Source organism: Thermobia domestica, chromosome 2 (genome assembly GCF_964235325.1).
Source record: "Thermobia domestica chromosome 2, izTheDome1.hap1.1, whole genome shotgun sequence".
Taxonomy (NCBI): Eukaryota; Metazoa; Arthropoda; class Insecta; order Zygentoma; family Lepismatidae; genus Thermobia; species Thermobia domestica.
In genome coordinates, this window is record NC_137455.1 from 174773244 (window position 1) to 174786252 (window position 13009).

At 38.0% G+C, this 13009-nt stretch overlaps 1 protein-coding gene across 5 annotated transcripts in view; it reads left to right on the top strand.

The window, feature by feature from the left end:
* Positions 1 to 9670: 9670 nt before the first annotated feature.
* The window catches only part of LOC145677401 (sodium channel protein 60E-like), an 861846-nt gene continuing 858507 nt past the window's right edge, over positions 9671 to 13009 (top strand). For 4 of the 5 annotated variants that reach the window (XM_081747910.1, XM_081747914.1, XM_081747904.1 and 1 more), the window contains exon 1: positions 9671 to 10092. Coding sequence is in view for 3 of the 5 variants with exons in the window: in XM_081747904.1 (XP_081604030.1) it covers positions 9965 to 10092 (128 nt within the window). In the remaining 2 variants the exon portion in view is untranslated. The remainder of the gene's footprint in view (positions 10093 to 13009) is intronic. The other variant, XM_081747915.1, reaches the window with a different exon arrangement.

The following is a 13009-nucleotide window of genomic DNA, read 5'->3' on the forward strand; positions in this document are numbered from 1 at the left end:
ACAAGAATTTTAAAACAAGTAGGAAAACAACGGTAGTTATCGTGACTTCGTTAGTTTTTATCCTTTGGTACAGTGGGCATCGGCGGTAATAATTTCTGTGCTACAAAATGACTCCTTTCGATATTTTGATTTTAAAATATCGATTATTTCGAGGAAATTGCTTGGATATTGGATTTCCCGTAACTTTAAAAAGAAATGTATAATCACAGAACATTTTTAGTGACAGATACATTAAAGGAAACTTCCCAAGCTTTCGTCTTAAACGGCCTCATGAATGCTTTATGTGTATTTTGTTCACATACTTTTAGTAGGCAGACCAAACCTCTTCATATTCATATACAACAATATAATGTAAATAACTTCACATAATAACCTACTGGTACATTTTAACTTCAGTTACTCTGGATTTGTTGAAATACACCTAGACAGTACGTAAACAAACTTTTTAAAATACTTACGCAAGAAGAAAGATCTGGAGATCTCTCAAGCTATCTACAAAGTACACATTGACTGGGTTGATTACGCACAGTAGAAAGATAAATACACAATGTTTAGTAAATTGCCAACATATCGATGTAAATGAGATGTTTATCGTGTATAGTCGGCAAACATAATCTTCCCGGTTTCCTTTGTTAGTAAAATAAAACTTAATTGAAGTTTAAAGTATGATTAATTAAAGTTTAAAGTTTGATTAATTAAACTTTAAAGTTACACAGAACTGACTGCTTAAGATACGTTCCATACAAATACGAGAATTTTCTTAACTCTTTGGACGACGACTACAATATTTTCTCACCTGAAAGTTCAATTTGATCGGCCATAGCGTCCAGTATAATTTAATCGGGCTCTACGGAGGCTGTGATGTAGTAATTCTAATTTATTTAACTTCATTTAATTTATTTATTTAACTTCATTTAATTTATTTATTTAACTTCATTCTAATTTATTTAACTTCTTTTGTATTTTAGGGATTTTTGTTAGGGATCTTATAAGTATATCTTTCTTCAGGTTCATATTGTAGCAAAAACATGCCCTATGACAAAAAGGTATTTTCTTCATCTCTAGTTTCTGTGCGTCCTAAGTAGTAATTTAATAATTTTAGGTAATTTTGTAGTATCGCTACTATGTAATATTGATACTGTTTTTGTGATAATACGTTAGTCTCACGCGGACCAAGATAGACTGACACCCCGAATAGGTTTAGTGGCCGCGTGGGACCTATTCACCACGCAAAATTTTAGCCGATTGTGTCCGGGTTTTCCCGGGAAAATGAGAACGCATAAGTAATTAACGAGTTTAGTATAGATGCAACTTCGCGTGATTGTTGTCTAGCCTCAGTTTTGAGTGACTTGAACCATGCATTAAATCTTTGAGTAGGCTGCGGTGACTTAGTGGTAGAGCGTTTACCTCTGGTGCATGGGGTCGCGGTTTCAAACGCTGCTCCCGCCAAGTGAACTTTGTGGTGAACAAACACCGTGTGCGTGGGTTTCCTCGGGGTTCTCCCGTTTCCTCTCATTTTCTTCATTCCCTTCATTCCTCTCATTTCATTCATTTCTCATCATCACCGTCTCCTTTACTCTAACCGGCATAATCGTGAGACGTAAAACTAAAAATTTCATTTCACATTAAATCTTTGATTAATCTAAAAACCACAATCCATTTTTGCCACTTTGGCTAGAGCTATGTAAGACCACGTTCAACACACACTTCCACAGGCCATGGCTGTTTCTCGTACTACCAGACACACTACTATAAACTGCAATAGGTTTTAATATAAAAGGTCAGATCAGTGAGCCATTAGAGGCCATAAGCGAACAATAGGATGTGTGAGACCAACCTGGCACCACGTGGCCGTAAGGAAATGTTTTATGTGAGACCATCGTGGTCTAACGCGGCACTAACATGTTAAACTCAATAATGTAAACCTCGATACGTACGGGCTATACTTTCTGGAGTCATAGCCTCAAGCTAGTAGCCAGGAGAGCTAAAAATCTATCAAAGCGTGATTACTTTTACTATTAGCATAAGAGATACCTCAAACATCCGAACTTTGAGGTCATTTTCCTTATGACTCCATGAACAGATTTGTTTTAAAGTATTTCACTGGATTTAGCTTCCTCAAATAAGCATAAAAATCACAGAGATTTACTGAAGTGTGGGCAGTTTTTACTATCGTTTGCTCTTTACTATTTCCCCCTCAAATTTACCATTCTGCTCGGCAAACTTACATTCCATCCTTCTAAATGTACCATTCTCCATGAATGAAAAACAATGTTCCTCCAAGAATTCTTATGGGAAAAAAACGCCCCGTAAAACCGACATGTGATCACCCTTGTGTGAAGGTAAAGCTACATACATCCGTGACCTTGAATTGAGACGAGTTAGTGTGGTCAGCACTACAGTTCGCAAACTTTTACCCTTTTCTCTGGCATTCTTCAAGTAATGATTTCACGTAGGCTTGATTGGTTGATTGGATTGGAATTTAGTTCCCTTTCAACAACAAAGCTATATGAGACGTCGGCCTATAGCATAACACGGAATTCGAACCACATGAGCCAAGACAAATAATTGAACCCGGGTCTTTGTGCACAGTAAAGACTTGACGGGGACTAGGTAAGCCCCTGAGTAATATCAATTCGATCAAATCCAGCCTGTCTAGTTGGTACCTTCCAATAGATTGCTCTGTGCTGACGTGTTTGTTGCTCTTCTTCTCAGCAAATTACACGGATAAAGGGAGGAGCGGTAGGTAACATGAAGTTGATAAAAGACAGACAAACAAGAACAAGAAAAGCGTAGTCGATGGTTTTGCAGGCATACTACTCGTTGATTCATGACTATGCGTACACTACCAACTTTTGGGTATTCCATTACTTCTACTTCATGTCCCTTATTTTGCTCTGGTGTTCTTCAGATTGTAAAAGAAAAGCTCTTCTACGTAATACACTGGTCAGGTGAAAATTAATACATACTTTAACCGACTATACCATTACAGCTCTTCTTTTATCAAGGAGAGCTTGAAAGAATACTTATGGTAAAGACGGGGCAAACGGACATGCTAAGCAGTTTTATGTTGCTTGTACTCGTATGAATACGAATGACCGAAGAGAACTCAAGATATTTCTTACAAACCAGTATGCTTTGAACAAAGTAAAAGTATAACAATGAAATCAGTTTGTCAATTAATCAAGGATATATTGAACAATTAGTATACAAGGGTGCAAGATGTCCATATGCCTCATGGGGTGGGGCAGAAGGGCAAAAATAGTGGGGCAAACGGACAGTTACAGTTACAGTTTATAAAACACTAACACTGTTACAATGAATGCGTACAAAGTATGCATCATGATCATTTGGATCGCATTTCACATGGAACCAGAAAAAACAACATGTACACATTACCCAGTCTTCTCCATCGAGATATCGTTGCTACGAGTTAAATTTCTAGCTGTAGCATAGGACAATGATTGCGCTACAAGCGCACTAAGTGTTTTGTGACGTTGTATCAAACCATGCTCCCAATCTTTACCAGCCATTTTTGCATCATTATTGAATATGTGTTTGTATGTGTTCCCAACAGCAAAGTTGTACTCCAACTTTCGTAATTCGCGTAGAGTTAGCCCAAATCCCATTTCGTCCAAGGCAAGTAGATAGATGCTTTTCTAATTCATTTTCTTCTGTGCTGAGAATGTTGTATGATTTCCAAACTTTCGGATTATGTGGGATGACATAACGCTCGTCGTAGTGTATTACGAGGGACATTGAAAGTTGTCGCTACAGTTGAGAGAGGCATCTTGTCTTCACGTACGGCTCTAACAGCAGCGGCTATGGACTAATTTTCCTATTTGCATCTGTGTGTTGTACGAGATCGATAACGTACCATCTTTAGAAGAAATGGTAGTACTAATAAAAAACCTCTTAAGTAATATGCATACACAGAAATATTGTTTTTCTAACCATTTAGGTCACTGTCCGTTTGCCCCACTAATTGCGTGTCCGTATGCCCCGCACACACATTGGTTTCAAATATTTCTGACCCTACTCAATAGATAGCACGCAACATTCATTTACTCTAGTGGTGCGTGTGACTATCCATCTATTGTCTGCTGCTCCTCCCGCGAATGTTTAGCAACTTTCCTTCCTTGTCAAATATTTAATTTCTGAAGTCGAGGTTTTAGAAATCACGTTTTGGGACACTTGCCTCTGTGTAATTGTTGCCAATTTCTTCGCAATAGTGCTGTACACATACGATATTCAGTGAATTCTACTCCTGCGATGTGAAGCACGAACTACAACCAAACACCACACACGACTCAACTCACTGTTGCCAGGTTAGCATATTTCCTATTACTATATTTCTTAACTCCTGTCCGTCTGCCTCCACCGTCCATCTGCCCCGTCCTTACCATATATAGTTGAATTTTGCAAAAGCGAACATTTTTAACGGATTGGCTTGACAAGTTACATACTTCTATGCTACAAGTCAATTTACTGTGATTAACATGTTTACTTTATCCTAACTATTAAAAATAAATATTAATTTATATTCTTTCCTATTATTTGAAATAACTTCTTTGATTCTATTAGATTGATAATTAACTAAGATAATATTAGTAGATTAAATATATAAATTGTAACGAATCCACAATCTCAGAAGGCCTGTCAAAGCACTGTTACATATGAGATAGTTATTGTAGGATATTTCATCAACTGTATAATAGCTTTCCATATCAACTATGATCCTCAAAATACACATTAACATAATTAAAGATCCGGCTTGTGTATAGCCCGCTCCTCCCAGTTCTTTGTCACCGGAACTGGAAGAGTCACTACTACTACTACTACTACTACTACTACTACTACTACTATTACTACTACTACTACTACTACTACTTATATCGAGAACAGAACCCAACCAACCCCCGCGGGGCTTCTAACCCGTTTCTACTACTACTACTACTACTGCTATTAACTACCACTACTACTACTGCTACAAGAACAACAACTACTACTAGTACTACTATTACTATTGCTACTATCAGTACTACTACTACTACTACTACTTATACTAAAGCTTCCTTGCCACAAGATTTACATCTTAAATCTTTATAACATGCGGTTCCGATTCATTATGAACTAATATGAATCGTTAGAATCACTATGATTCGTTAAAAATCAGTGGGGGAAGCGGGCTATACTCAATCCAAAGATCCCACCTAAAGAGAACGCACAACAGATTCCTAGAACTCATTACCCGTCTTGATTTGTTTACACAGAATCTGTCCAGACAATTAACATTCAATATAGAGGCATGTGCAGTTATTCTATAACACATTGTGTTCGTAGTACCGTATTCCCAACATAATCTAGAAATTGTCCAATATTACAAAGAAAAAAATGTTCAAAGATCAGACACACACACTAATCGATAGATCTCACTGCGTAGAGCAAAGTAATATGCGTCAGTGTAAATACCTCATGCGTAGTATTCGAGAAATGAAGAAAACAAATTATTTTGTAGATCTAAAAATTGATGCTGAACGAAAAACATGCCACCTACTAAGCTGAGACTGACTTCCGATATATTCTCATGAAGCTCTTCATTATGTCACTTGCAACATGACGATAATGAGATATAGCACGAAATTATGATAAGCCACAAAATTTTCTATTTAGCTCATATATTGTCTATAGATAAGACATATATTAGTTGATAAGAGATATATTAGTTGGTATAACAAAATGACATATACGAGTGTAAATTTTGATGCGAAATTTTCCAGAAAACCGACAAAAAAGAACTTTAATGGCGCTAAAAATTGGGTCATTCGTTGCCAATAATAATAACTCTGCTGAAACAAATTGTTTATAGCTTTATGAGGGAAAAATTAAATGAATCTTTCAGTTTTATGTTTTACGATTATGCCCTTTAGGATAAGGGAGACGGATGATTAAAGCAAGTAAATGATGATGATGGAAGAATGGGTGGAATAAGAACGTGGGAGGAAACGGGAGTATTCCAAGAGAACTCACGGGCACGATGTTGCTCACCACAAACTTACTTGACCAGGGATCGAACCAGGGACCCCAAGCACCAGAAGTGAACGCCCTATCACTGACTTGACTTGTGAACCACCGCGGCCCCAAACCACAAAGTTGGGCGTGTTTATTCGAAAGCCTTTCCCTGTATCACAAAATCTCTATACCAATACAGCCACGAGAAAGCTCACCACTGTGTAGTAATTGAGGATTGATTGTAGTTTTATATATATATATATATATATATATATATATATATATATATATATATATATATATATATATATATATATATATATATTAGCATCGAAATGTTTGTATATGAGACAAGATCTACTGTGAAAAGTGGAATAAGAATTACATTTTTGGCGTGAATTCAAGGCTTGTGCACAACGTGTTTTTGGTTGGGAGTATCTCATTAATACCACATTCTAATGCCACCAAGGGGAGCGCGGTGGCTCAGTGGTAGAGCGTTCATCTCCGGTGCTTGGGGTCCCTGGTTCGATCCCAACTCGTGCCGTGTGGACTTTGTGGTGGACAAACACAGTACTCGTAGGTTTTCTCGGGGTTCTCCCGTTTCCTCCCACTTTCTTCATTCCACTATTTCATTCATTTCTCATCATCACCGTCTCCATTAGCCTAACCGGCATAACCGTGGGACGTAAAACTCAAAGATTTCATTTTTTTCTAATGCCACCAACTATTTAATGATAATGAAATGAAATCTTTGAGTTTAACGTCCCATGAATATGTCCTATAGGCTAAGGGAGACGGATGATTAAAGCAAGTGAATGTGAACGATGGTGAAAGGATTGGTGGAATGAGAAAGTGAGAGGAAACGAGAATATCTACCCGAGAAAACCCACAAGTACAAAGTTGTCAACCACAAACTTACTTGGTCGGCATCGAACTAGGAATCTCTCGCACCAGAGGTAAGCTCTCTACCACTGAGCCATCGCGCCCCCCTCATTATTTCATAATCATCCATTTTGTTTCAGATTATCTCCGGGGGAAACTTTAATACATTGGGGGTGAAAAGTACTAGAACGAAAATAGTGAAAATCTACATTGCGAACGATAGAATATATGGCCCAGAGGGAATTCCGTAGCTCTGGGACAAATGATCTGCCCCTTGGGCTCCTCTGAAATCATTGGGGGGAAATGCTTTCGCGTTCTGCCCCAGAGCACTAATAAAATAATAATAACACGAAAGGAGTTTGGGTTACCTATCTAACCGTTGGCCTAGTTTCTAGCGCGCTTTCCTTTGATACACGGGGTTCTGAGTTTGATTCCCAGTAGGAGAGATTTGAAATCAGAACGCATTAATTTGATTCGAAAATGACATTTCTAGTATTATGTCCCATTGTTATACCCCGGGGCTAAGGGAGACGATGATCATGATAATAAATAAAATTGTCCAATGAAGAAAGTGCGAAGAAGCGGGAGAGCTCCTAGAAAACCTACACATATTGTGTTTGCCACCACAACGTATACTTGGCGCGAGCTGGGATCGAACTAAGGACCTTATGCATCAGAGGTGAGTGCTCTACTATTAAGTCACCATTGTCTCGTACGGTGGTTTGGCTTTCATCTTAAAGTGTAGGTCCACTTCTTATTTGAACGGTCAACTCTTGGGATGGGAACGATCGAGTTCGAGCGAGTTTTCATTGAAACTCGACTCGACTCGAAACAGACATTTTTGAGCTCGACTCGAAAACTCGGCTCGAAAAATTTTCTCAAACTCGACTCGAAATCCGACTCGAATTTGACTCGAGTTTCAAGTCGAGTCGAGCCAAAATGAGCCAAATGCTGTGTGTGGTTTCAAGTACTTTCTTCAAGTATCCTGTATCCTACATAGGGAATGTAATTATTATCAATCATACTACTACTACTATAACATTATTATTATTATTATTATTATTATTATTATTATTATTATTATTATTATTATTATTATTATTATTACTATAACAACAACACCGTGTATAAACATTAAAGATAGGTGGTTTGTATCTGAATACTAAAAACTAGTTGACTGCTGACCTCGGTAGTCGTGAAGTCGAGGAGGCAAGGACATCGTTCAAGAGGTTCTGGGTTTGAGTTCCGGAGGAACAAGTATCTGGCTTGAACCAAAAATCGTTAAAAAGTAGAGGGCACTGGCCACACATGTTCAATACTGCACGGTCTGGGTTTAGGGTTTTCAACGGCTCGAGCGGCTCGGCTCACAGCTCATTCCCTATCGAGCCGAGCCAACAGCTCACCCACCCAAACCGACACGAGCCAAAACAAAGCAAGCTGATGGCTCACCCCAACCGAGCCGGCTCGAGACGATGGCTCACCTGAGCCGAGTCGGTGCTTCATCTCAACCAAGCCGCCTCGAGCTGTTCGCTCAGTTGAACCGAGCTAAGCCGGTTAACATCCCTACACGGGCTTCTGCTTCGGCTCAAAACTTTCACCGTGCAGGTCTCAGCCTTGGTGGCGAGAACTACATTATATACTTATGTTACTGCTCACGACATTTGAGGCTGTCTCGTTATAAAAATCCATTGTCGACTTGTTAATCGATACGAGGCGAGATGCGAGCGATATCTCATCTCGTGAGCAACACTAAAAATATTCCACATTACTGCCTACATTTCTCATAGCTTTTGCATTCCAGTCTAATGAGGCAATGATTTCAAAACGAATTGGAACGAGCTAAACCAGAGAGCCATTTTTCAAACTCGACTCGACCTCAAAACAGTGACTCGGCTCGGAACTCGACTCGAGAAAATTACCTTTGACTCGACTCGAATTTGCTTCGAGTTTCGAGTCGAGTCAAGTTTTAGCTCGACTCGTGCCCATCCATACTCAACTCCCACCAATCAACAATCAACTTCGAGGTTATCCCTTTAACATTCCTTTCAGCAGGAAGACTATATGAGACCTGGACCTATTGATTAACGTGAAATTCGAACCACGTGAGCTCCCGCCGGGAATCGAAACCGAGCCTCCCACACTAAAGGCGGATACGCTAACCGCTTAGCCACGAATGAGCTCGGTTTGGTGTTGGATATTCAGAGTGAATATATATATATATATATATATATATATATATATATATATATATATATATATATATATATATATATATATATATATATATATATAGTAGTTAAGGTCTCATATTAAACTATACAACTACTCTGGTATTTATTTCGTGAGAAACTAAACAAATAAACTGCAAAGAAAATAAACGCGGTTAGTAATGAACGATACAAACATGAAGAATTATGCTAGAAGAACATGTTTTGTACGTTTCGACAAATAAGCGATTATACCACGAATAATTAATTACAGTATTCCATTTATTTTATATCGTGAAATCTGACAATCAGCGTTAGTTAATGGTTAGTTGCAAAAATCCAAAACAGAAAGCAAGAAAAAGATAAGAGAAAAAAGTAGCACAAAGAACTAATGGAGGTAAAGGCAGAATAAAAGTTTCGTATAAATAAATTAAAGAAAAAAAGCGAAAGAATCAGATAAGAGAAACAAAAAAGAAAGGCGAAGGTAGTGAGCTAGTCCACACAGTAAGTACTGTAGATGTTTTGAATAGATGGAGCTGCAGTCAACCGGGCCGTGCTGAACCGCGCAACGCGAAGTAAGCTGTTTGGCCGTTATCCAGGCATTGGGAGTAGAAGAGCGCCGGGCTGTGTTGTTGGATGTGGGGGTTGCAACAGAGCAAATGCCATGTGACCGTACGCAAATGTGTTGTTTTTGTTTTTGTTATTATATTTATTATTATTATTGTTATTGTGTGTGACGATGCAACAGTCGGCGTCCTCATCATCGGCTGGAAAGGGCAAGCTGGACAAGCAGCAGGTGAGACCTCTCACGCGGGACTCCCTGGAACGCCTGGAAAAGAAAAGTGTCCAGCTAGTTCGAGACTATGGATTTCAACCGCGCCGAAAAGTCAGCGTCGAAGACGGGTCTATTTTACCCGACAAGTTCGAACCATTTCCTAGGAAGCTATATGGTAAACCTTTGGAAGAAATCGATAATTTCATATATGATGAGGTAAGAAACAAAGTTTCAAAATTACACTTCGAAATTTCTTTTTTCAACTTTTCTGTGTGGATTTCTTTCGTCACCGTTTACTATGCTAAGAGTATTGAACACGGTGTTTTCGAGCCGTCAAAAAAATTCACTGTACTGACTAATTTGTCTACCGGCTACGAGTGGTATTACTCCATGAGCAGATTTGCTGTTTTTTTTTAACTCGAAATTCCAATCTCGCATTCTCCATCATAGGCTGATCGTAGGGATACGATATGACTATAGTCCTTTTTATATATAACTATATATAAACACACAACAGAACATTGAAGGTTATAAAGAGCTTATGAGAAGTTACGCCGTTCTACTTTACTATAGAAGTGGCGGCTTTAGTGCGTAAACTTATGTTATCCTGGAAGAGGGAGGGTGGACGGGGTAGTACTGACCTACAAAGACTTGAAACACTATACGCATAGGGGTATTATGCCGCATATCTCCTCTCTTAATTATTATACGATATATTTTAATAAAGATCTATTTTAAATGGAATAGATAACGTGAAGAAAAAAATGTAAATTCAGACGAGAAATTACATTTCAAGACTTTTAAGTCCATTTAAGAAATTGTATTTCAAATGGACAAATGTTTGCTATAGTAAAGTTGATGGTGTTAATTACATATGAGTTGTACCGAATCAAATGTTCTAAACATACATAAACTTACGCATTAATTCTCACAGATTTCATTAAAAAAAACTTTCAGGCGTGCAAGATAGACGTGGAAGAATACTATACTTCCTATTCTGAATTTCATTTCAAGAAAAGTTTGCTTTAATATTTGCAGAGGGAGATGGAACTAGGTTAGTAAGGCTACCTGACCTAGGTGTATTGGCTATGGTTTGTCGATATTATCTTACTCAAACAATCCTGAAACTTGAAAAAAGAAAGTAAGTTAATGTCTTAGATTTGCGAAATGAATAATGATTGAGCCTTCTGATGGTACGTCCTAATTTGTTGGCTTTTGATTGACTGATATATGTACCTTCTACGTGCAAAATGCCTGGTTTAGTCTCCGGTCAATTTGCAAACTTCATTATACTAGGCCTATAGGTTTTGTCTCACATCGCCGTGGTTTTCGAAAGGAAACTTAAGCTGCACTACAAACAAAATTCTGGTTCTGTATTTCCTTCGGGTAATAGTATACATGAGAACCCCCTGTCTTCCGTGCGCGAGGATACTTCATATTATATATTTATACGTTACCAAATTAAATCACTGCGTTGTCTTCATTATATGTGCTTAACATTCTCTTTTTACTTTCTAGAATAAATTTTGTTGATTTCGATTCGAAAAATGTTAAATATTTTTAAATTTATATCATGATGCAAACCAAAATCCTTGTTGCATATAATGTAATGCGCTATAGTATATAAAGTACAAGGGCAAATAGGAACGTTCTTTCTTATTTTCGTATCAGTGGATAAGTAAATGAAAGTGGGTTTGTTACCCCCTTTCTAAGTTCGTAGATACTCAATGAATAATCCCTAAAAGTATGAGCGTCCAGCTTCTTCTGGAACTCAGACGGTCTTACGTATACTATATCCTTCCTTCGTGTCATCTTATCGAATGTTATATTCACCGCTGAGTTCTTAGTTTCCTTAAAAATTAGGAAAACATAGAGTGTATTAAGTTTATCCTTGCTTGTAGATATTAGTTAGAGACTCTCAACAAGGGAGTTGAATTGTTACTGGATAACCATACACTATTTCTGATAGGCTGTTCATAATTAAAGCAAACGTATCCGTGGTCTAGTGGTGTGGCATTCAACCTCATATTGTGAAAGATCCGCGAGTTCAATCCTTGTTTGATCTATCTGAGCTTCTTAGTAAGTAATCGTCTTGAAGTTTTCCAAGATACAAGTTGGCGAAATGTTATTTTCCTTTCAATGTTCCATTTTGCCTATTATTTAATCATCATTTGTGTTTGTCTTAATCTCACTTCGTCGGTGAGGTAGAGCTGTACGTTGAATATTTAACTCTGTAATTATAAGAGATTTGAGTAATAATTAAAGAAATACAAAATAGGTGATCAAACGGGTGGCAAGCTGTCATTTCGGGGAGATCCTGGGTTCGAATTCAGAGACCGGCCAACCTGGTTGTATTTTCCGGGTTTTCAGTTGCAGCTGGCAAATGCTGCTTATGGTACCTTGAAATATCGACGATGGGTGATTTCCTTACTCAATGTCGTCCATTGTTGCTGATTTCATTATCAACTGATCTTGTAGACTGTTTCTAGATTTTATATTAAAAAGTTATGCTCAACGATACCTTCCTTACTACGAAAATCCTGGTCCCCAATGAAATTTTAGTTTCACTACGAGGTTAATGTCGAGCTAGTGCTTACAACTAAGGTTAGGAATTTTTAGTTTACTGAAACTAACAAAGCCTGGGCCAGAAGGGAAGCTTAACAAGATAAAAGCAGCAAACTTTGGTTAAATAAATCCTAATTACTTTTTATGTATAACCTAGGCTATATAAAAGCAATTTATTCATCAATGTGGCTAATGGTAATTCCTTACGAGTTGTGGGATTCCCAAACGTCAAAAAGTCTACATTGCCTCACAAGCTCTACAAAGATATTCTTCGTATCCAAAATGAATGGTATCAGAAAAGTAACGATCGTCATTGGATGATAGGTCAGATAAGTTGATCGAGAACAGGAACTCCCGAATCTAGGTTGGACGATAACGAAGAGATTCGTCTAATCGATTGAGCTATTGCGGTTAGTGGTTTTGACTGCGTATGGAACAGAATGAAAGGTTCTTGCGCGAGTAAATTACAGGTAGACAGACGAATGTGCTAATGTCGATTATTGGGCTTTTGTGAAGGGGGGGGGATTGACAGAGCACTTTAAAAATTACTGTCAAGAAAGGTATAATT